General features: G+C 52.3%; 1 protein-coding gene across 3 annotated transcripts; it reads right to left on the minus strand.

The window, feature by feature from the left end:
• Window positions 1-2,341: 2,341 nt before the first annotated feature.
• NECAP2 (NECAP endocytosis associated 2) lies at window positions 2,342-15,654 on the minus strand. Of its 3 annotated transcripts, none has more exons than XM_081086472.1 (8): window positions 15,548-15,654; window positions 13,096-13,196; window positions 10,880-10,984; window positions 10,717-10,798; window positions 9,627-9,735; window positions 7,122-7,299; window positions 4,304-4,388; window positions 2,342-3,583 (listed from the first exon to the last, which is right to left on the minus strand). In XM_081086472.1, the coding sequence occupies exons 1-8, from the start codon at window positions 15,637-15,639 to the stop codon at window positions 3,535-3,537; spliced, it is 801 nt and encodes a 266-aa protein (XP_080942598.1). In that variant the 5' UTR covers window positions 15,640-15,654; the 3' UTR covers window positions 2,342-3,534. The 3 variants fall into 3 exon arrangements, with proteins under 3 accessions (XP_080942598.1, XP_080942597.1, XP_080942596.1); XM_081086471.1 differs by having other exon boundaries at window positions 4,304-4,391; XM_081086470.1 differs by lacking the exon at window positions 4,304-4,388.
• Window positions 15,655-22,530: the final 6,876 nt, after the last annotated feature.

Consider the following 22,530-nt stretch of genomic DNA (forward strand, 5'->3'; position numbering starts at 1 on the left):
ACATAGGATTTTTGGAGGGCAGCAGACACGGCTCCTTTCTCCTTGACCCTCCTACCTCCAGAGCCCAAGGAGGCTCCTGCTGGGAGGCAGGTACTTTCACCAGCCTCCCCCTTGGGAGGCTTCCCGATGCTGGGGCTGGGTCCCCTGTTGTGCTCAGTGCTTCAGCTCAGCCTGCCTTATGGTCATTTGAATCCCCAGGGCCGCTGCCCACCAGTCACCCTGCCCCATAACCAGGTGGTGCCCAGTCCAGCGACCCCCGGACCAACTACCAAGAAGGGAGGTGTGCTGGGTACTCACCTGCTCACCGCAGTGGATTCTAAATCTGCAACTCAGGTAACTGGGAAGCAAGTGACAGAGTTACTCCCCTAGGTTGCTAGGGCCAAGAGCCTGCCTAATCCGGGCGCTAAGCTGGGTTGGACTCTGCCCACCATCAGCAAAACCACATTAACCTGGAGGCTTCGAGTTCAGGCGTTCCGGTTAACTGGATTTGATGGATAGCTTATTTTATTTTAGAGAGACAGAGGAAGGGGGAAGAGTGAGAGAGAGAGAGAGACATTGATTTGTTGTTCCACTTGTTTATGCATTCATTGGTTGATTCTTGTATGTGCCCTGACTGGGGATCGAACCCACAATAGTGTACAGGCATGATGCTCTAACCCACCGAGCTACCCGCTGGGCGGCGTGCTGCAGAATCTTAGTAATTAGTGTGCCATGAGATGAAAAAGGTTGAAAATCACGGACCTATGGAATAAAGACCCCCCCTTGGCCTGTCATTCAACACCTGCCATATTATTTATTGCTTTAATCCACGTGGAGGGAATGGGAACTTCCACGTATTAAGCAGGTCGTATGTGCCAGCCCTGTGGGCAGCACCGCCTAAGTATATCAACTTGATTAGAAGCACGGATGCTAGAGCCAGACTGCCTGGGTTCCAATCCCACCTCTGCCACTTAGTAACTATGTGACTGGGCAAATTACATAATCTAACCCTCCCTCAGTCTCATAATTTGTAAAACTGGGATGATGAAATGAGTTTTATGTTGAGTGCACAGAACAGCATCTAGCACAGGGTAAGCATTATACAATCGCTACTATCCACGTAAAGGTGATTAAGACCAAACTATATGATGGGCACCTGCTAGCACTTTATATGCCTCATCTGAGTGATACTTGGGTTAAGGAAGGAGTCTGTGGCCACACATCTAACCAGGAGACAGCCTAGACCCGTGGTCGGCAAACTGCGGCTCGCGAGCTACATGCGGCTCTTTGGCCTCTTGACTGTGGCTCTTCCTAAGCCTTAGGAGTACCCTAATTAATAACAATGTACCTACCTATATAGTTTAAGTTTAAAAAATTTGGCTCTCAAAAGAAATGTCAATCGTTGTACTGTTGATATTTGGCTCTGTTGACTAATGAGTTTGCCGACCACTGGCCTAGACCCAAAGCCCAGATCTGTCTCCAGAACCCAAGTGCTTACCTTTGATGGTCTGTACTGCTAACGAAGAAGGGATCCCCCTAGGTCTAAACTTCCTCATTCTCAGCTTCCAAGCATGTAGAAAAATGGGAAGTGAGCCCTAACCGGTTTGGCTCAGTGGATAGAGCGTCGGCCTGCGGACTGAAGGGTCCCAGGTTCGATTCTGGTCAAGGGCATGTGCCTTGGTTGCGGGCACATCCCCAGTAAGGGGTGTGCAGGAAGCAGCTGATCGATGTTTCTCTCTCATCGATGTTTCTAACTCTCTATCCCTCTCCTTCCTCTCTTTAAAAAAAAAATTAATATTTAAAAAAAAAAAAGGGAAGTGATGGGAAATAGACAAAGCTTTCTCCTCCTTAGAGTCCATTGATGCAATTTCCTTAACCTTATTCATTGGGCACGAGGATCCTCAATTCTACTTTTCTTTGTTCTCCCTATACTAAGTGGTTATGTCCATAATAAGAAATAACAACTACATTGTTTTTACAGAACCCTCAGGAAAAAGTGCCATGGCCTTTTTGAACTTTATTTTTTTACCTCCGTATGCCTGTATGCCCTTAGTATTTAGGGAGATGCTTCCACAGGGAGGTCATGGTGGGCCAGGGCCCCCGCCCATGTTAGGAGGCAAGGAGACCAGAATGTCCCAGGATGGCAAAAAGGTTATACCCTTATAGATGCATGGGGAAGAAGGGACTGGTTACCTTAGAGCAACAGGGCCCAGTTCTCTCACTTTGGCCAACCTGAGACCCTGGCCCAGACTTTAACCTGTACACGTGATCAATGGGGAATGGTGGTTGGGAGCTAGCTAGTCCTAGCATCCTGGACGGTTCAGGGGCCATGCCCCAAGAACAGGTTTGCCTTAGACATACATTGACAGAAGTAAAAATATTTATTTTTTTATCTTAGAAAACTGGCCCCAGAAAATGGCCAATACTTTTTTCAGTTCATCATCTTGACTCTTCACAAGAGAAATCTTTTCATCAAGAGGTAAAGTATGTTGATAAAAGCAATTTTAGAGGTGTGCTCAGATAAAATTATTTTATATAAACCAGCAATACAGGCAAAACTAAAGTTCAGTCTGAGCTCTGTCATGTACAGTCCATGAAGGAGAAAAGACAGTAAGAGGTTGTCTGCAAACAAGGCCCTTAAGAAACCAAGAAAACTCCAGTCCACCAGGAACTGCACCGTGAGCCTGGGAACCCCCCGAGTTGCCAGGAAGGCTGAACCCCCACCTTCAAGAGAGCAGCTTCCACTTTCCTGCCCAAACACTGTTCCACCTGGCTTCCAGCGCCTGCCTCGGCTCTGCACTGCCTACCTCACCTGGGAGACAGGAAACCAGGACACGTGGCTGAGATGAACGCTGCTGCCTGAAGCTCAGGGCAGCACCTGCGGCCCACGGTGAGGAATGTGTTCAGAAGCCCTTCCGGGGCACACTGCAGGAACGGTTCCTTTTGCAAAGGTAAAAGTTAGTGCAGATCAGCCCATGAGCAAAGCAAATATTAAAAATTCTAGAAAGCTGGTTAATGCTCCCAATTTCCCTTCTGATTGTCTGTTCAAGCTGCAGCCTATAACCTGCTAGAAGCCAGAAGGAAGCCCTCCTCTGAAGGCGCCTTGCCGGAAGGGGCTGCAGCCAGCGGGAGTGCAGAAAGCTCCCCTGCGCACAGGGGTCCCGAGGCACCGGTAAACCCCGAGAAGGGCTCCTCTGAATGCAGGCAGCACACTGAATCCCGTCTTTTGCTTTTGGGGGCCTGTGTTTATTACAGGTCACTGTGGTGGAAGTGGTCGTCTGGGTCTCGCTCACGTCAGAGGGCAGCAGGGACAGGGATCCTGGAGCTTGTCTTCTCGTGTTCTGGCTGCACAATTAAGTCCCAGGAGCAGTGTGACATGGTGACAATTTACTGCCTAACGGCTCAGTCTGTCAAGAGAGTCAGGCAAGGAAGAGAGGAGAGAGCCATGCTCCAAACAGAGGCTGGCCAGGGAGTGCTTCGTCTTCCTTCCTTCGGCCCAGATGAGGCAGCTCCTTCCCAGAAGCTGTGTGAGGATTAAGAAGAGTTGTGCTCAGCTCAGAACTGGACCCAGTCGGTGCCTGGCTGAGTCTGGCTGGAAGTTGCCCTGTGAAGGGAAGACAGGGAGGGGTGAGAGGGTTTAGATGTTTGAAACCACAAAGCAGATAAAAGGTGGCTTCTCTCTGGACAATGAGAGCTCCATCGGTAAGGTGCCACATTTCTGCCATCTTCTCAAGAAGTCAGCTCTGAATATTCTAGAGCAGAGGTCAGTAAACTGGAGCTCGGGGACCAAATCTACCCCCCTTATTTTACAAATAAAGTTTTATTGGTACATAGCCATTCATTTACATATTGTCTGTGGCTGCCTTTGAGCTGGAAGAGCAGAATGGAGTAGCTGAAACAGAGACAAGATGGCCGGCAAATTCTAAACTATTTGCTATCTGAGAAAATGTGTGCTGACTCCTGTCCTAGAGCCTGGAGCAGTAGGATTTTAGCACCTTTTCACCCCGACCCCAGGTAAAGGCTTGAAATGTTATGGGGTCAGAGAGGCATAAGGATGGGCCTCAGGGGTCCCGGAAGGAGAGGCCAGGGCTAGAAGCCAGGTTAAATCTCAGTGCAGTGCTCTGGGCGGGCTGGGCCAGGAGGGAAGGAGGAGGTGCTGGGAACAAGCCAAAGCACTTGATGAGGGAGTGTGGAGGCCAGAAAGAACTGCAGGAGGCGGCTCCAGGCCACCTAGCAGAGGAGCAACAAAAAGCCTTCCTGGAGGGAGATGCGCCACCCATGCGGTGCTCTGGGCTCTGTCCCACCAGAGAATGTGACTCCTCACCCTGTGGATTTTGCAAAGTCTCCCCAGATGTCGGCGGTGGCAGTAGTGGCAGGCGTGGGCTGCGGCCAGGACACAGTGGCGCCTCCTACTGATGTGGCCAAGTCCGATGGGTAGGAAGAGAAGAGGAGACAGGAGTCAGAGATCTTTCTGGTTTTCTCAGTGACCCTGAAATCAGTCTCCTGATTCCAAGTGGCTGAGAAGGACACACACAGAGACGTGCTTTTGGGCAACTAAACATCAACAAGTTGCCACATTTCTACCATCTTCTCATGAGCCCTTGAGGGCTCCTGGAGAAAAAGCAGAAAGCCACATACAAGGTGGAGGGGAGGGGTGCCAGTGAGGGCGGGTCACACACCATCTGTCACACATATCTGAAGTTGACCCTATTTTTTAACAGTTTATATTGAAAATCTGTTTAAAATTTACCCTTTCACCCTGGCAGGCATGGTTCACTGGTTGGGGTATCGGCCTGTGTACTGGAGGGTCGTGGGCTCGATTCCCAGTTAGCATGTACCTGGTTGCAGGTTCGGTCCCTGCCCCACATTGGGGTGCATGTGAGAGTGAATCAATTGATGTATCTCTCGCACGTTGATGTTTCTCTCTGTCCCCCTCCCCTTCCACTCTCTAGAAATCAATGGAAAAAATATCCTCACTCCTCGGGTATTAAAAAAAAAAGAGTACCATCTCCTGCCCTGGCTTCTTGAATGGAAAATGCCCACCCAAACTGCAAGATCATCTTCACACAAAGCCCTCAGTCCAGTGTCGGGATCATCCAGCTAAGACAACTGTGTGTCAGACGTGTGCCAAGTCCTGAGAGCTAAACTGATTAGGGGTCGGGAGAGCCATCCAGAAAAGGCACCACAGAAGCTGCTCTCTGTGCACCTCTTTGCCGAGGTGGGTGGCACAATGGGGCCTCAGTGCCTGCTTTTGTGCGTTTTAGGCACCTCCCTGGACAGTGCTGCCAACTGTCCCTGTGCCTGCCATCCTCTGCCCTCCCACCAATCTGTTATTTCTAATCTGCTCTGGGCGGAGACCAGATAAAACTCAGGCCCTCAACGGTTTAGTTTTATAGTTCACCACGTGCTTATCATCCCTTATCTCCTCGGAACCTCACCACAGTGCCTGGGGAAGACTCGCCAGGGCCAGCTGTGTGACTTTACGCAGACCACTAACTCTCAGTTCCTTACGTCTGAAATGGAGACAGAACAGTGACAGAACAGGACTGCCTAAGGATTAAATAAGCTAATTTATATGGAATGCTGAGAACAGGCCCAGCACAGTGACAATAACATTAGTAAAATGGGGCTAACAAATGTGAGCACTTACCGTGTTCATAAGGGACATCACATTTGATCGCTACAAGAGACCTATATTGTAGGTATCATTACTACCCCATCCTACAGATGAGAAGTGGCAGTTCTCTGAATATCACACTACTGATAAGCTAGAATTTGAACTCGGCCAGTCTGGTTTTGGAGCATACAGTAAATGCTCAGTAAATATCAGCTAGTCATGACTCTTATCATCCAACACCATTTAGTTTGTAGACATGCTAATTGCCTTTTGTTCACATCAGCACATAAACCCTTGACAGCAGGGACTTGGTGTTATACTCACAGTATCCCCAGGGCCTAAAATGCTACCTGGCACATAGCAGGTTCTTCATGTAATCTGCTAAAAAGGCACCAGCAACCGAGGGAAAGCCTAAGACAGTGGCTCCCAGACCTCAGTGCACACACAAATAACATGAAGAACGCAGGTTCCTGGCCCCGACCCCAGCGATGCCCAGGCAGGTGGTCCTGTGGCCTCACTGAGAACCAATGCTGAAAGAATAATCCCTGGGGCGGGGCAGGGGCTCGCTGCCTGCTGCTCCCGCCACTTCCTGGGCTGGGTGTTCCCCAAAGGGCTGAAGTTGGAAGCCTGACCTCCAGATAGGGGAGCCAGTGTCCACGAGCCTGGGATGGAAAGAAAGCGGGCTTCCTGCCTGGATCCTGCCTCCAAGCTGGTGGGCAGTGTGTGGAGAAAGTGGGCTGGTAACAATCACCCAGCCGGGGGCCGGCCAGGGCATCAGGCAGGGTGGGGAGGCTGGGCTGAGAGGCCTGCTCTAGGTACTAACTTCTGGAATTCCGGGGTCTCTAGAAGGCATTCTTTACATCCTGGAACACGCACCACACAGCTTGCTGGGGGGACTGCCTCTCAGCTTCTCAGCACCCCGATGGCCTTGCTCCAAACGAAATGTCCAATTTCATTTCTCACCACTCACCTTGGCGCTCCTGTGCTGCATCCACCTCCCTCAATACACCAGGTGTTTAAAAGTCTGAGCCTTTCTGCTCTTCTCTCTGAATGGAGTCCCAAGTGTTCCCTGCCCCAACCTCCTTCCATCAGGGCCCGGCTCAATGTGACCTGTCTCGTGAAGCCGCCCCCCGATCCTGAGGGCTGGCAGTGACTCCTGTCTCTTACTAGCTCTCAGTGCCCTGTGAACACAGACTGTGTCTCCATCACCCACTCACTCAATACTCACTGAGCAGCCTCTGAGAACCAGGGACCATGTGATGCCTTCACAAATGAGTTGAAGTCCCTGCCCAACAGGGAAGGACAGACAAGACACCCTAAGAGTAAGTGGTGGGAATCAGGGGAACAGAGGAACCCTATACCCAGTGTGGGCAGGATCAGCTGTGCTGTGCTCACCTTCCTGCTGGTCACATACAGCTACTAAACGACAGATCAATGAGTGAAGGAAGGAAAATCAGCTGCCAGCAGGGAGAGGAACCCACAGGCACAGACTTGGCAGCAAGTACAATCACCCCCAAGCACTGACCTGAACCGGGAGCAACTGCTGGCTGGGCGAGGGACCCCTCTACAGACAACTGCTCCCCAGGGGGAGGGATGAGGGTGGAGGGTTTCGCCCCCGGGGGAGGGGGCAGCAGGCTCAGTCCTCCTGTGCTGGCGGGCCGTGCTCGGGGAGTCCCAGCGGCTCCTTCCTTCTTCTTCATGTTCTAAAGAGAGGAGAAGAATGTGAACCAGTCAGTTCTGCTGGAGCCCCACCGCTATCAGAAAACCCCACAAGGAGGGCCAAGGTGACCCCAGTCCCAAACGTGTAAAACCAACAGATAGATGGTCAAGACCCGTCCAGCACTTCCATTGTTACGAGATGTATTCAACGCCTCACAATTCTAAAGTTCTCACAAACACATTTAATTTTAACACCTGAAATTATTAATCATCGAAAAAGGCAAAATCAAACATACCATGATACACCGTGATGTACCCACCAGAATGGCTAAAACATAGAACATAACTACTGACAAGGGTATGGAGCAACCAGAAGACGCATACTAGTACAGTGCCCTGGCTGGTGCGGCTCGGTTGATTGCTGGTCAGGGCACATGCCCGCATTGCAGGCTTGATCTCAGGTAGGGGGCATGCAAGAGGCAGCTGATGGATGTTTCTCTCTCTTTCCCTCTCTCTCTAAAAATCAATAAAAATATTAAAAAATAAAAAAAGAGCACTCATACGCTGCTGGTGGGAGTGTCCAGTGGGTAAATGCCTTTGAGAAACTGTAGAAAGTTGGGCACCTGAAGTGATGTCCCTGCAATTCCCCTCAGACACACCCCCAACAGAAATGCCCACGTCTGGGCCCCGAGAGACATGCGCTGGAACATTCTCAGCAGCACTACTTGTAATGGCCCCAAACTGGAAGCTACCCAAATGTCCACCATCAGTTAAAGGGGTAAGCCATTGGATACATTCTCACAATGGGATATGCCACCACAATGAGAATGATTCATGCAACAGTGTGGAGGCCTCGCAAATACATCAGTAAAAGAAAGAAGTTGTACACAATAGGGTACAGAGTGTATGACTCAATTAATAAAAGTTAAAAACAAAATTCAGGGTATTCGGTCAGGCAGTGGTTACTCAAGGTAGGTAGTTACTAGGAAGAGCAGGAGAGGGGCGTACAGGGCGCTGATAACCTGCTTCTTGATCTGGAGGTGGGCCTGTGTGGGTAAATTCCGGTTTTAAAAATTCACTGAGCTCTGCACTTTTCTGTATGCGTATCGTACTTCAATAAAACATTAAAAAAAGCAAAAATCTGAGCACCAAGCATGAGCCAGAAATCTGGAGGAGTTACAAGGATGAAGACGACCTGGATCCCTACTTGTAAGGAAAGCAGCAGCTTAGTCAAATGCTACGACCACAGCCCCAAGTCAAAAGCCCTCAGAGCTCAGTGTGAGTCCAGCGAGGCTGGCTGTTTCTGGCTCTAGGACCCTGGGCAAGTCCTGTAACCTCTCCAAGACTCCGTTTCCTCGCCTGTAAAAGGAGAAAATATTTAATTCATGAGAAAGTGCCTGAAAACACTACCTGGCACACAGCTGCTCAGTTATGTTAGTTTCCTCCCAGCAAGAGAAAGAATCACACCCAACCAGTCCACTGCATTTTCTCTTAAGGGCCAGATAACTCCAAGGTCCCAAATCATCACTAGCACGAAGCAGAAGAGAGGAGAAAGAGATAGTAAGTCAAGAGGAAGAGCATTATTTTAGGGTTACAAAGGTTCTTCAAAATCAAATCCATGTGGTCCTTGGTTCCCCCAAATTATTTCAACTCCACCCCCGTAGTCGATCAAGGCCAAGTCTTGGCAACCTCGCCAGTCCAATAGCAACTAATAGGGAAAAGCCAGAAGCAGGGCAGCTCAGGACAGAGACACAGAGAGCCAGGACCACACCACCAGCAGAAGGTACCCACGACCCCCTGTGCCCATCCTGATGTCTTCCTGCCCACAGCACCCCCAAAGCTTCCTTACTCAAGGGGTAAGGCCAAGACGCAGCTTGAAATGGGCACACTGACCCCCACTGTAACAGCCAGGACAAAGTTCCCAGCTCTGGCAACGAGTGACGGATATTCCTTCTCAACGCAAAGGCTTTGCACATGCTGTTCCCTCCTCTGGAGTCACCCTTTGACCCTTCCTCCCTTCTTTACAGGTCACTTCTTCCAGGAAGCCTTCCAAGAATCTCGTAACTCTGGGCTACATACACACCGTTCCTCTAGGAGCTCATGGCACTGAGGACATCCCTAGGTCATAGAGCCTCTCCAGCCACGTTGTACTCACATCTTGACTTGCCCGTCTCAACTCTACTTGAGAGGACAGCAGGGCCCTCTCACTCACCCCCACGTGTCACTGGCACAAGGTAGCTGCTCCATAAACACCTGCGGGGCTGACGAGCTGAATTGTGAGAAAGAGGATGGGCTCTGGGTTGGGCTCAGTGCGGTGGCCACCAGTATCATCTGGTCATGGCCAATACAGCCAAGCAAGGGTGGGACTCACCGCAATGTTGAGCTTGATGGTCTGGCCTTCCTTGAAGCCTAGGTCCAATTTGGGGCCTTGGTCTGGGTTCTGGGCTTGTTTTGCAAATTCAAATTGCTGTTTCACCCACCTGCGGGGAGGAAGACACAGGTGAGGAAAAGACCGGCTGCTCTGCATCCACACACTCACTTCACTACCACCTGCCATCAGTCCAGGAGGAGGCTTTTATTGCAGCAGATGGTGGAGGAACTCAGGCTGGGGAGTGAGGCCTAAATTCAAATCCCGCCTGTGACACTTAAGTAGTTGCACGCATATCAGTTTCCACATCAGCAAAACGGGTTGAACAGTCTACGTCTTAAAGCCTGTTCTAAGAATTCAATGAGATCACTTATGTAGAGCGTCCTAACGCTGGTCTTCAATCTGAGAACTTGGCCCTCTACTCCCCAGCACTTGGCATGAGAACTAAGATAAGGATTCCACTCCTCGCCCCACCCCAGGGCTCATAAAGCAGGTGGTGAGACACGACAGATGCTAGGTAGGAGGGAGCAACACAAAGGTCTTCCATAAAACGCCATCCACAGCCACCCGGGGCAAGGGCCCCGGCACAGGGAAGAGCCCGAGAGGCCTGCTTGTGAGCAGCCACGCGCTCCCCCCTGGCTGGAAGCCAGAGGCGGAGGCCTGCGGAAGGCAGGAAGCAGTCTCCCTGCCCTGCCCTTGAGCTTCAGAAAGGACCACCGGGGCACCTGCTGGGTGGCCTGGGAATCCAAGCACCACTTAGCCTATCAGAGCAACAGGCCCAGAAAAGCCACAGGAACCTGACAAAGACTCTGGCTGCTCAGGGGCTTATAAGGGAAGAAAGGTGACCCCCCTCAAAGTCTGGGCAGCGGAATGAGGTGGCAGAGATGGGCCTGAGGAAAAGGACATGACTTCAAAGCAGAGAGGAGGCCTGGAAGGATGCAGAGAGGCCGGCCTGTTCCAGAAGAGAAGTGAGTTGTCCTGAGGCTCTGCTGGAAGACAAACCGCACACCACCACCTGGGATCCTAACCTGGGAAATCATTCTGTCCAGGGAGCAGGGAGGAGGCATGAGCACTTGAGTCCCGAACCACTCACTTGAAATGGTCCTGCAATGCAACGTTGAAGTCAAAGGCATCACCTCGGTCCCCAAAGCCAAGTCCAATGAACGCCCGTCGTCCTAGAGGAGGACACGTGATCAGTCCCACGTGGAGGCAGGGAAACTTTCTCAAGAGGAGGAAGCACCGAGACCCTCACGTACCATTTTCATCTTCGATGCGGATAACGAAGTACCTGCTGGAATCCGTCACGCTCTCCACGGCTGTGCCAGGAAACTGATCCACTGGGGCCTGAGCAAAGAGCTCCCCTGAAAGCACAAGTTAGGGTGAGCCCTGAGCCCACTCCAACCTGATGTTCCTATATCCCACTGGGGCCTTTAACCTGTGAGGCAGATGGACAAACCTTACTCTGGGATTCAAATCAAATCCATTCTGGCTGACGGGAAGACATAGAAATAGAACTAACGAAAGGTTTAAGTCAGATGCGGTTTAGTTTTAGTATTTCTCATTTAACCATTCCATCTGGCCACCTGTTCCATCTGTCTTACACAGTTACATACCTGCCTGCACCCTGAGGGCCCTGGGACAGGTATATCACACCTTCGGAAAAGACCTGGTACCTGACGCAGGACTGGAGAGGAGCCGGGGAACCCAGCGGAAATGAGGGAGAACGTTCTTGCACCCATAGAAGAACCTGAAGCAGGCCGATTTAGTCTCAGAGACAGAGCAAGGGGGACTGGTTTTAAAAGGAGCCCTGGCGAAATGCAGCCCCGTGTCAAGTACAGCTCTCCGGGGTGCAGTGCAACACACACTCTGTGAGCATTTATGACTGGCATCATTTCCCCGTGTGCTGATCTTTGCTGGTGCTTTAAATATTGAGCCAAATATTTTCTACTGAAACCTGTGGTTTAGAGGTGACTGCAATCCAGGGTGAGCTGAATCAGAATCTGTGGGCCCAGAGTCCGCGGCTTCTGGTTCATTTCTCTGCCCCACCCGTTTGGTACCGGGGCATCCGGGACTCACCTGGACGTCTTCAACCTGGAGCAGTGGTTCTCAATCAGGGATAGTTTTACCTCCCTTTCCCCCAAGGGACTTCTGGCAATGTCTGGAGATATTTTTGGTTGTCACAACTTTGGGGGTAGGGGAACTACTGGCATGTAGTTGGTAGAGGCCAGGGATATTGCTAAATATCTTAAATCTGACTTGACAGACCACAACACTCCCCTGGCCCCAAATGCCACTAGTGCTGAGGCTGAGAATCCTTGGCCGAGTGACTGGAAAGCGAGAGTCAAACATGACCCAGTAGGCATGACGCCAAGCTAAGAGCATCCTGGGTGAGGCTTGATCCTGAGCAGTGACTGGCTATTACATTAGGTGGTTCCCTTAAAGTCAGTTCCCAAGGGAACAGGTGTTCCATTCCCTTGTGACACCACCTGGCACACCCCAGCAAATCTCACAGCCAGAGTTCTCTGGCCTGGCCATGGCAGCTGTCTCCTCTACCTCCTCTGCAGACAATACTCACCCAGCCAACCCCATGCTCTAGTTCACACAGCAATTGGATGGGTTTCCAAGAACCTGGTGAAGTAGGAACTAATGCGAACCCTATTTCCACAAAAAGGCAGCCAAGGCACCAGAGATCATGTGACTCGTCCAAGGTCCCACAGCTGAGACACAAATGACACAGTTCTGAGAATTCATTTGCCTAGGAGTCTTTGCACTTTATGCCACTGCACGAAGAAAAATTTCTACATATTAGAAAAACAGAGGACCGAATGTCGAGGCACCTGACTGAGCAGGCACTGTGCCGGATCCCTGCTCTGGGGGCTGGGCTATTCCAGGCTGTACTGCCCTCCACAGCCCACCCGGAGGCACTGGTGGCACAGGGCTTCCGGAACGATTTCCCCAAAGTGGCACCTAAAAGCTGACCCCAACACCGCCCAGCCTGGCTCGTCCTCTCGCCACAGAAAGAGCTAAGGAGGCAGTTCCAGCTCTTTCAGTTAATGGGCGTGGTTGGTCTGGGGAGTCACCATTTAGTCGGCAAACAGAATTCTTGAGCAGCAGAGCTCAGCGGCAAAGGGCTGTGTCTTCACCCAGCGTGTCTCAAGGCAACCTCTAGGCGTTCCCACTTGGGACCAACCTGTAGGTCTCCTCTCCTTGGGCTCCAAAATTAGTATTTTTTTAAGGACCCCCCCAAAAGAACAGGTGCTTGGCAAGAAATGCCCCCTTTGGTGCTTGTGGACAGTGGCTACTACAATTAAAGGTGAGGGAATGGAGGAGGCTTAACGGTGCACTCTGGTCTTTGGTTTCCACAACAGGTCCCCATGACCCCCGAGAGGCCTCATCAGGCCGGGGCTGCCTCTCCCTTCGCAGAGTGGGAGGCATGGCGCCTCAGCCCCGAGCAGGCCTCCCCTGCCTTTACCTGAGGTCCTGTCCTCCAGCTTGATGTAGGCCACCTGCCCCTTTGCAGTGATCCGCAGCCGGCCACTCCATGACGGCTGGTCCAGCTGCCACTCCGCAGCCCTAAGGGGACAAAAACCACTGAGCCTCTGCCAGAGGCTCCCGCTCCATCGCTCCGACGCCGGGGGTGGGGATGGGAAGGGCATGTGGGCTGCTCGCTCTAGACCAGGGGCTGGCGAACTTGCTCTAAAAAGTGCCACACAACCTGTCACAACTGCTCTGCCATTTAACCGTGAGACAGCCATACCCAGTACATGGCGTATTGGTGCTCGAAGGGTAGTAACCAAATGGCCTGAGTGTGGCTGTATTTCAGGGACATTTTGTTAACATCGAAATCTGAATTTCATATAATTTATAATTTTCACATCATGAAACAGTCTTCTTAAAAAACTCCCCCAACTATTTAAAAACGGAAAAACCATTCTCAGCGTGTGAGCCATACCAAACACAGTGGCTCTGTGTGCTGACCTTGGTTCTAGATTAGAGACCTTCTCTAAGGAAGGACTTCCAGTTTTCTTTCCGTAGAGGAAGTAGCTCCTGGGACCTGTTTGTTTAGGACACTGCTAGGCTGTGGTGGTCAGAGTGACCATGTGGGATCACTGAGACCAACTTGGGAGAAAAGTAGAGAGGGGAGCAATCATTAGCAGAGAAAAGGAGAGCAAGAGAATGTCCACATGAGAAAAGTGAGTGGATGTTGAAGAAACATTCCAAAGGCATCCTGGACAGAAAGAAACCCAGGGTGCGGCTCAGTGGCGGAGCGTCGAACCATGAACCAGGAGGTCCCGGTTCCATTCCCGCTCAGGGCACATGCCAGGGTTGCCAGCTCCTACCCCAGTAAGGGGCATGCAGGAGGCAGCTGATCAATGATTCTCTCACCATTGACGTTTCTATCTCTCCCTTTCCCTTCCTATCTCTGAAATTTAAAAAAAGAAAGAAATCCAGGAAATCATGGACCTATCGCAATGGCCTCTTTTGGCTCTTTTAAAGCAGAAAGCAACTCTGTAAAACCCCCAAATAGCCAACAGCCCTGGGTGTTTTCACAACCCTTTCCGTGGAAGTCCCTAAGTGTGATGCCAGAGAGACACCATAACTGTGGCCTCGGGTTGTCTGCAAGGCCACACAAATGCAGACACTCAACTCACAAGTCAGCGGACTCCGTTTCAGTTCCTCTTACTGGGGCAAAAGGCCTCAGACTCAGGCTGAGCAGAGCTCTGAAGTTGAAGTGCAAGGCCGACAGTTTCCTCTATGGCAAACCAGCCAGCCCTGACACTTGGTATCCTGGCTTTCCCGGGGTCCAAGAAGGGCCAAACCTATTTTACTGAAGGGCATGGGGGTCGACGACCATCCCTGGTTTGGTGGCCCAGGTCCGGCTGGATGACAGAAAGCAAATGTGTTTTTGGTGCTACTACGGTGGCTTTCATACAATTTTAAAATCGCATCATGGACGTAGCCGGTGTTCCATAAAACATCTGTTCACTATAAAACCGTGGGCTATGAGCCTGTGTTAACACAATCGGAAATGAACAAGAAGCCAGATCTGTCGACACTCCGTCATTCTTGGGGTGCAGGCCAGTCCCGATTTCTGTATTTCCAAATAACTTGAACAAACGCTGCCTTTCAAAAGCCACCCACCCGCCCAGTGGCACATGACAGCCAGCCATAAGCTAGGTCGTCTGTACCAGGTACATCTTTTCCCCTTTTAACAGGGTTCGTCTTCTTCTGATAGGTCATACACGATGCACGATGCACGATGCCAACAGGACAAAAAGGTATACAGTGCCAGGAAGTCCCTGCAACCTCCCACCCGACCCCGGTCCGCGCCCGCGGGGCCGTTCCTTCCAGACACCCCGCATGTAAGAGCACATGTGTGTTTACTCGTCTCGGGAACATTTCGCCAGAGAAGCGCAGATGGATTCCTCCCAGCCGCCGAGGCTGGGGGAAGGCGAGACGTTCACGCCACGGGAGCTGGGCAGGGAGGGGGTCCCTGGCTTCGCCATCGGCCTTAAGCTCCCCGGAGCGGTCCTTCTGGCCGGTCCCGGGCTCCCTTCCTTCCCCTCCGGGGTTTCCGCCGGGGAGAGGGCCCCTCCCCACTGGAGGTGGCCCAGGATCCCTTCGAGGCCGTCGGCGAGCTTTCAAAGAGAAAGGTTGGTGACACCACCACCACCGCCGACCACTTTTAAGACACCTGGAAGCCATCGGGTCCCCAAGCGCGAGACCAGGCTTTAGCGCCCTCCGCGCCACGGGGAGCCGGTGCATCCCTGCTCTGCCCACCAACCGGGGGCCGCCGCAGCATCACCTAGACATCCCCGCTCGCCCCTCACCCGGCCGGGGCCGTCCTCCGCTCCCACAGTGGGCGTGTCGGGCAGAGGGAAGGGGGTAAGTCGGGCTTAGCCTGGCCCGGCGGCGGCGGTCACCTGTAGCCACGGTTGGTGGCCCTCGGCGGGATGCGGTAGACGTGGACCTCAGGCTTGACACACAGGACCGACTCGTACTCGCCCTCCTCCATCTCGATGCCCACAGCCCGCCAGACTTCCGGCTCCTTCCAGCCCGGGGGCCGGAAGCGGCTCGACTCTATGACCCGAGTCGGGCTAGAGTGGCAACTCGCGGGTCTCAGCGCCTCCAGCGCCTCCAGCGCCCGCGCGCCCGGGCGCCCCCTGCTGGAAACCCTGGTTCAAGACACACGGCGGACCCAGGAGTTCGCTTGATGAGAACCAGGGTTCTCTGGGGACTCCCCTCTCCCACAAGGCCTCGTGGACCGCAGAGAAAACGTCAACACTGACTCCACCGTTGTCTGGTTGTGGATTGTCCCTAACGCCTGGACACTTACATCTGGGACCCAGTTGCCCGAGATTCAAAGCTGTGGCGACTTGCACAGCCCACCCTGAAGACTCTCTCTTGCAGCCTTTTGCCTCCTCCTCCTGACTCTCTAAGACTCGACTGAGGCTTCTCCTCCTAGAGAAATCCATACCTGACCCACCATGCTCAGTGGGATGCCCCTACCCGGCCACCCTTATCCTAACCCACGTGCCCAGGGCCTCCTGTGGCCTAGACTCAACAAAGAGTTGTATTCAAAGCAGCAAAGTTTAGTAACATAAGTGTGAAACTGAATAAAGAAATCCCATTTAAGCCCAGCCGGCATGGCTCAGTGGTTGAGCGTTGACCTATGAACCTGGAGGTCACGCTTCGATTCCCGGTCAGGGCACAGGCTAGGGTTGCGGGCTCCATCTCCAGTGTGGGGTGGGCAGGAGGCAGCCAATCAATGATTCTCTCTCCTCATTGATATTTCTATATCTCTCTCCCTCTTCCTTCCTCTCTGAAATCAATCAATATATTTTTAGCCGAAACCGGTTTGGCTCAGTGGATGGAGCGTCGGCCTGCGGACTGAGGGGTCCCGGGTTCGATTCCGATCAGGGGCATGTGCTTGGGTTGCAGGCATATCCCCAGTGGGAGATGTGCAGGAGGCAGCTGATCGATGTTTCTCTCTCATCGATGTTTCTAACTCTCTATCTCTCTCCCTTCCTCTCTGTAAAAAATCAATAAAATATATTAAAAAAATATATATTTTTAAACAAAAGGAACCCCATTTAAAGTGGAGCCAGGATGTATATGGTAAATGGGAATGCAGCTCTTCTCATGCCCCAACTACCCCTCCCACCCTGTGGGAATGTAGTGAGGCCATCTGTACGTGGACTGGGAGACCTTGGGAGCCTGGCCAGTCCTGGGTCTAAGAAAGGCCGGAGACCCCTCACAGGTTTGGCTCAGTGGATAGAACGTCGGCCTGTGGCCTGAAGGGTCCCAGGTTCGATTCCGGGCAAGGGCATGTACCTTGGTTGCGGGCACCTCCCCTGTAGGCCAAATGGGACTTGATGGAAAACTTCACCCATGGACTTGATGGAAAACTCCCCCGCCTGCCCTGTTTTGCTTTGTTTTCTGTTCTCTATACAACCTTGCATTGGGAAAGTCTGGGCTGCAGTAAAACAATAACACCAGCCTGCTCCAGGTGTGGCCCATCCACAGGCCAAATGGGACTTGATGGAAAACTTCACCTGTGGCAGCTGCTACTGGTGTGGTGGAGAATTTCATGGGTCTGCCACTAGTCGCATGTAAGTCCTAATATACCCATGTCTTTCGCAGTCAGTCCTCCCGGTTATGCATTTAGAATCCACAAACAATATGCTGCGTTTTTCTCGGACCTTAGGTCTTCGCATAACAAGAGGCCAGAAGAACGAGCCTTCACACACTATCATTCCACCTCAATCATGCGCCCTAACAGGAAGAAGCTACCTTGCATTCCTACAAGGAAGGACCTCTCCTACCCCAGTAGGGGAAGGAGGATTTTTCTCCTTGCCACCCCCCACCCACCAGCAACAAGCCCAGCCAATGGGAACTCTTGAAATTCAATCTATGAGAAGCAATCACCACCCTGAACTCAGCACTTTCCTCCAACGACTTTCTTTCAAAGCACCCCTTCCCAATTTCCTCCTTTTTCTCTGGAAAGTAAGGTTCTTCTCTCTTCTCTCTCTCTCTCTCTCCCTCTCTCTCTCTCTCTCATTATATATATTTTTTAATTTTTTAAAATATATTTTTTATTGATTTCAGAGAGGAAGGGAGAGGGAAAGAGAGATATAAACATAAATGATGAGAGAGACTCATTGATCGGCTGCCTCCTGCATGCCTCCTACTGGGGATTAAGCCTGCAACCCGGGCATGTGCCCTTGGCTGTAAGTGAACCCAGGACCCTTCAGTCCGCAGGCCGACGCTCCATCCACTAAGCCAAAACGGCTAGGGCTTCTCTCTTTTTTAAAAAAATGTATTTTTATTGACCTCCGGGTTCGTGGGTCAATGCTCAACCGCTGAGCCATGCTGGCCGGGCAATAATTGTTATTTTCCATTTTCTTTGGGAATAGCCATTCTGGAGGTCGTGACGTTCACCTCACACCTTCAGGTGAATTGACTTAACCTCTAATTTCAACTCTGCTTGTTACCCTGATTCTCCACAGCAAAGGAGACATTGAGCAATGACCCAGAAGATGAGATTTCTTCCTCCTACTTCTTTGGCCCTGCCTCTCGTTTTCTTAACCTTCTGGGGTGGCAAGGACAGAACTTCCCTTAGAAGGTGAAGGGGAGAGCGATTGAGAGGAGAGGGGAGGGGAGGCCACACTCCCACATGGACAATCTTATCCCCTCCCGTTCTCAGCGTTTGTTTACGTCTTCTGTTCCACTAAACCGAGAGCTTCTTGGATGTGGGAACCTGTCCCTGCCACCTGTGGATCCCTGGATTCAGCAGCACAGGGCCTGGCACAGAGTAAGAGCTCAGTGAATGAATGAATGAGTGTGTCTCGTGTGTGTGTGTGTGTGTGTGTGTGTGTGTGTGTGTGTGTGTTTTCAATTGGCTGCATCCCAATGCCAATTTGGGGCTGGGCCACCATGTCTTCTCTATCACACTCTGACTCCTTGTATCCGTATGTGCCCAGCAACACAGGGGAAAATCGGGCATCCCAGGAGTAAAGCCCCTGGACCCATGGAGTCCGAGGACCTTCCAGCTCTGAGAACGTCTCGATCCAGCTCATGAGAGCTGAACTGTGGGGTGATACCTGCTATCAGCACCAAGTTCCATCCGTCACTCTGCAGGCCCAGCCGTGTGACGGTGGCCCACGGTGGCTGTGTCAGGTAGGAAACCTTGCCCTCATGAACCTAAAGGGAACCGCCACGCTGTGCCGGGGCAGCACGTCTCACAATGTACTCAGAGCACTTGCGGTTCAGTTCCCGCCAACAAAGACGAGGGGCGTTGAGCACTTACCAGGGGCAGGTGCTCGGTGATGCGGCCACGGAGATGAGCCCCACCCTGCTTTTGCCCTCGTGGAGCTCAAATACCGTGGGAGACACAGGGGGAAAGTCCTTTGCAATGCAGGGTGAGAAGTGCCTGATGGAGGGAACTCCCAGGGGCTGAGGGAGCAAAGAGAAGAGACCCTGCTCAGCCTGGGGTAGTCAGAGAAACACTCTCCGAAAGAGGCGATCTTTTGTTGTTGCTGCTGCTGTTTGTAATTTTATTTTTTGTTTGTTTGTTTGTTTGTTTATTGGCAGAGGTGGTCTTGACAGGACCAGCCCTGTGAGGTGGGCAGGGCACGGATTGTTGTCCTCGGTGTGTAGTGGAGGCCCCTGGAGGAGTGCCAAGCCCAGGGAGACCGCACTGCCGTCTAGTTGGAGGTCAGACAGTCCCTTGCCTTACCCTCAAATCCCAGTCCCAGGCTGGACAGTCATTCCTGACATCTCTTCCTAAACCTCTGCTGCTGACAATACCCGGACCTACCGCTCCTCACCGGTTACCTACGGTGTTTAGCCAAGGAACTCAGTTCGGCCCGCCAGGCAGAGGAGGGGCTCAGCAGCGCCCTCCCCCGTGCGAGGAAGTGAGCAGGGTGCCTCCTCTCGCCGAGATTCCTCCGGGTGCTGTGTGGTAGGCGCAGGGCCAAGGTGCGGGTTTGATGCGAGCAGCTTCCTTGCTGGCCTCCAGAAATATATACCACAGGTCACTCGTCAGCTTTCTCTGTGGTATTTTCCTACCATCCTAGACATTTCTAAGAGAAATGCCCCCTTTCTCAGATGGGGAAAACGCTTACAAGGCTGCCAAAAGGATCTTGGAAAAGAACAAAGTCGATATGTGGAATCTGACAAGCAAGACAAATGAATAAATAGATTCATAAATACAGAGAACAAACTGATGGTTGCCAGAGAGGAGGGGGGATGGGGGAATGGGTAAAAAGCGAGGGGGGTGGGTAATAAGGGGTACAAACCTCCGGTTATCTGAAAAAGAAGTCGTCTGGATGTAATGTACCGCTTAGGGAGAATAGTCATGTTATTGTAATAATTTCTTACGATGGCAGATAGTTACTGGAGTTATTGTGGTGGCGGGGGGAGGTGCGAGGGTTGAGGTGATGGCTAAGGGGTGTGGGCTTTCTTCTTGGGGTGACAAAATCCTCTAAGGGTGATGCTGGCACAGTTCTGTGAATATACTAAAAGCCATTGAACTGTACACTTGAAACGAGTGAGGGTATGGTATGTGAATTAAATCTCAGCACAGCTGTGGGAAAAGGGGCACCAAATGGCCTGAATGAGGTGGGGGGTGGGCACAGTCCATGGCTGCCACCACACCCCTCGATTCTGTCCTCAGGTTCCATGCCTTCCTGCTAGGTGGGGCTTCCCTTCTTGCCCAGATTCTTGGTTTGTAAGCTTCCGATGGGGACGCCCTCTGGGGCCCCTGCCCACCCCCCCCCAAAACTTCAGCTGGTGGAATACTGGGGCCTGAGAATTCCAAGACTGAGCCTGCGCTTTCTGAGGTAGGAGTGTGAACAATGGGAGGCGTGTTTGAGGGGCCTGGCGGGAGGTTTCCCCCAGGGGTCACCACCCCTGGGAATGCTTGGGGAGCCCTGATGGGAGAGAGGCGGGGAGGAGAGAGGCGCTCCGAGGGAAGACAGAAGGACTTGGTCACGATACTGACTTCTTCACGCCAAGTGAGAGCCTAGGGCCTTTGGGAGCCTCGAGCTGCCGCCTGGGGTGCGGGGTCACCTGGGAGCAGCGGTCTTGCTTGCATTGTGGGGGTGCAAGCCTAATTGCAGGGAGGACTGGGGGGCAGACAAGGTTGGGAGGAAAGAGGGAGGGAGGGGGCGTTTTGGTCAGCGGCTGTGAGGGGCTCCTCCTCTGTGCTTCTGGTAAAAGCGTGTGAGCCAGCAGAACACCTGGTGCATTCCCAAGGCCTGGCACAGTGCCCGGCACCAGCACATGTCCGTTAGACAATTGTGGATTGCATGGGCGTAAGCTGCTTTCGAGGCAAGATAACTTGGCGGGATAGGCAGTTTGGGGAGTCCCACGGGCCTGGGTTTGAATCCAGTTCCTCTGCAGGCCAGCCATGTGGGATTTTTTCCCCCCCAAATATATTTTTATTGATTTCACAGAGGAAGGGAGAGGGGGAGAGAGAGAGAAACATCAGTGAGAGAGAACCATTGATCGGCTGCCCCCTGCACGCCCACACTGGGGATGGAGCCCACAACCCGGGCATGTGCCCTGACTGGGAATCGAACCGTGACCTCCTGGTTCATAGGTCGATGCTCAACCACTGAGCCATGCTGGTCAGGCCAGCCACGTGGTATTGGACAAGACACTGAGCTGCTCTGAGCCTTGGTGTCCTGGCATTCCTTTAAAGATCCAGCACGTGAGATCTTCAGCTCCTCAGGCCGTTCCTGGGGGGCCTTACACGGGACCAACACAGCGACCTCACAGGGTGGATAGCAAACGCGGCCAGCATAGAGAAGGTCCCTCCATGGATGCTGGCTGGCCAGCCGTGATTTAAAGTGGAAGAAATCCCACCAAGAGCTTCAAGGTCACACGGTCTCACTGAGGGGTAGGATTCACCCCTAGAAAAGGGGTCCATGATGTGCCCATAGAAATGGTGTTGATGTTGCCTCAAAGGAATTCAGAGGCTGGAGAGAGGGCTGAGGTGGTTGGAAGCTCGGAAAAGAAGCAGGAGCTTGAAGGATGGGGTGGGGGGTGTTGGAGGGACCGAGAAGTGGGAGGCGGGCACAGAGGCTGGGGGGCTGAGGCATTAGGATTGCAGGAGTCTGCCTAGATTAAAGCAGAATGTTTGGGTAGGGGAGGGCGGTACGGCAGAAAGTGAAGTTAGATGGGAGAGGCAGGAGAGACGCTCAGAAAGGCTTTAGAAAGGGACGTGTCCAGGGCAGGGTGGGGGTGCTTTGATGAACTACATATTGTCACTGGAGATTTTAGGGTCCCCCACAGACAGATGGCCCCAACTCCTCTTCCTTAGCCCCAAGAAGAACTTAAGAGTTTTCATCTATAGCAGCAGCAACCATGATGTTCTTGGGCTCTCTTTAAAATGCATGCTAGCATATTAAAGGCTCTGACAAGTCCTGCAGGACAGAGCCTGTTTAATTTCCACTCAGCACACTCCAAACACATTTGGCCTACAAGAACCCTTTTCTTGCAGTACACCTTGTGCAACTCATATTCCAAAGAACACCATTAGGAAATGCTGCTGTAGGGGAAAGGGCATGGGTTTGCTGTAGGGGATGCAACAGGCCGTGGTTCGATTCCTGCTCTGTGACCTAGTTAGTGTTGGAGGTTGGCCAAGTCACTTTGCTTCCTAGAGTCTCCTTTTCCTCAGAGTTGTTGTGAGAAGTAGGGAAAATATGTGGGTAAGTTGCATGTGGTTACCTCTCTGGTTTTGCTGTGTGCCCCTCCTGTGTCAGGCCAGGCCTCTTCCCCTGAGCAGGGAGGGTCCCTACATTACAGGCTGCATGTAGACGCCTGGAGAGGTGGTTAGGTCAGGGGCTAGGTAGAACTTTGATTGGATTTCCCCTGTGGTACCCTCGTTGGCCTTGGCAAA

Source organism: Myotis nattereri (genome assembly GCF_964212035.1).
Source record: "Myotis nattereri genome assembly, chromosome: 3".
Classification (NCBI taxonomy): Eukaryota; Metazoa; Chordata; class Mammalia; order Chiroptera; family Vespertilionidae; genus Myotis; species Myotis nattereri.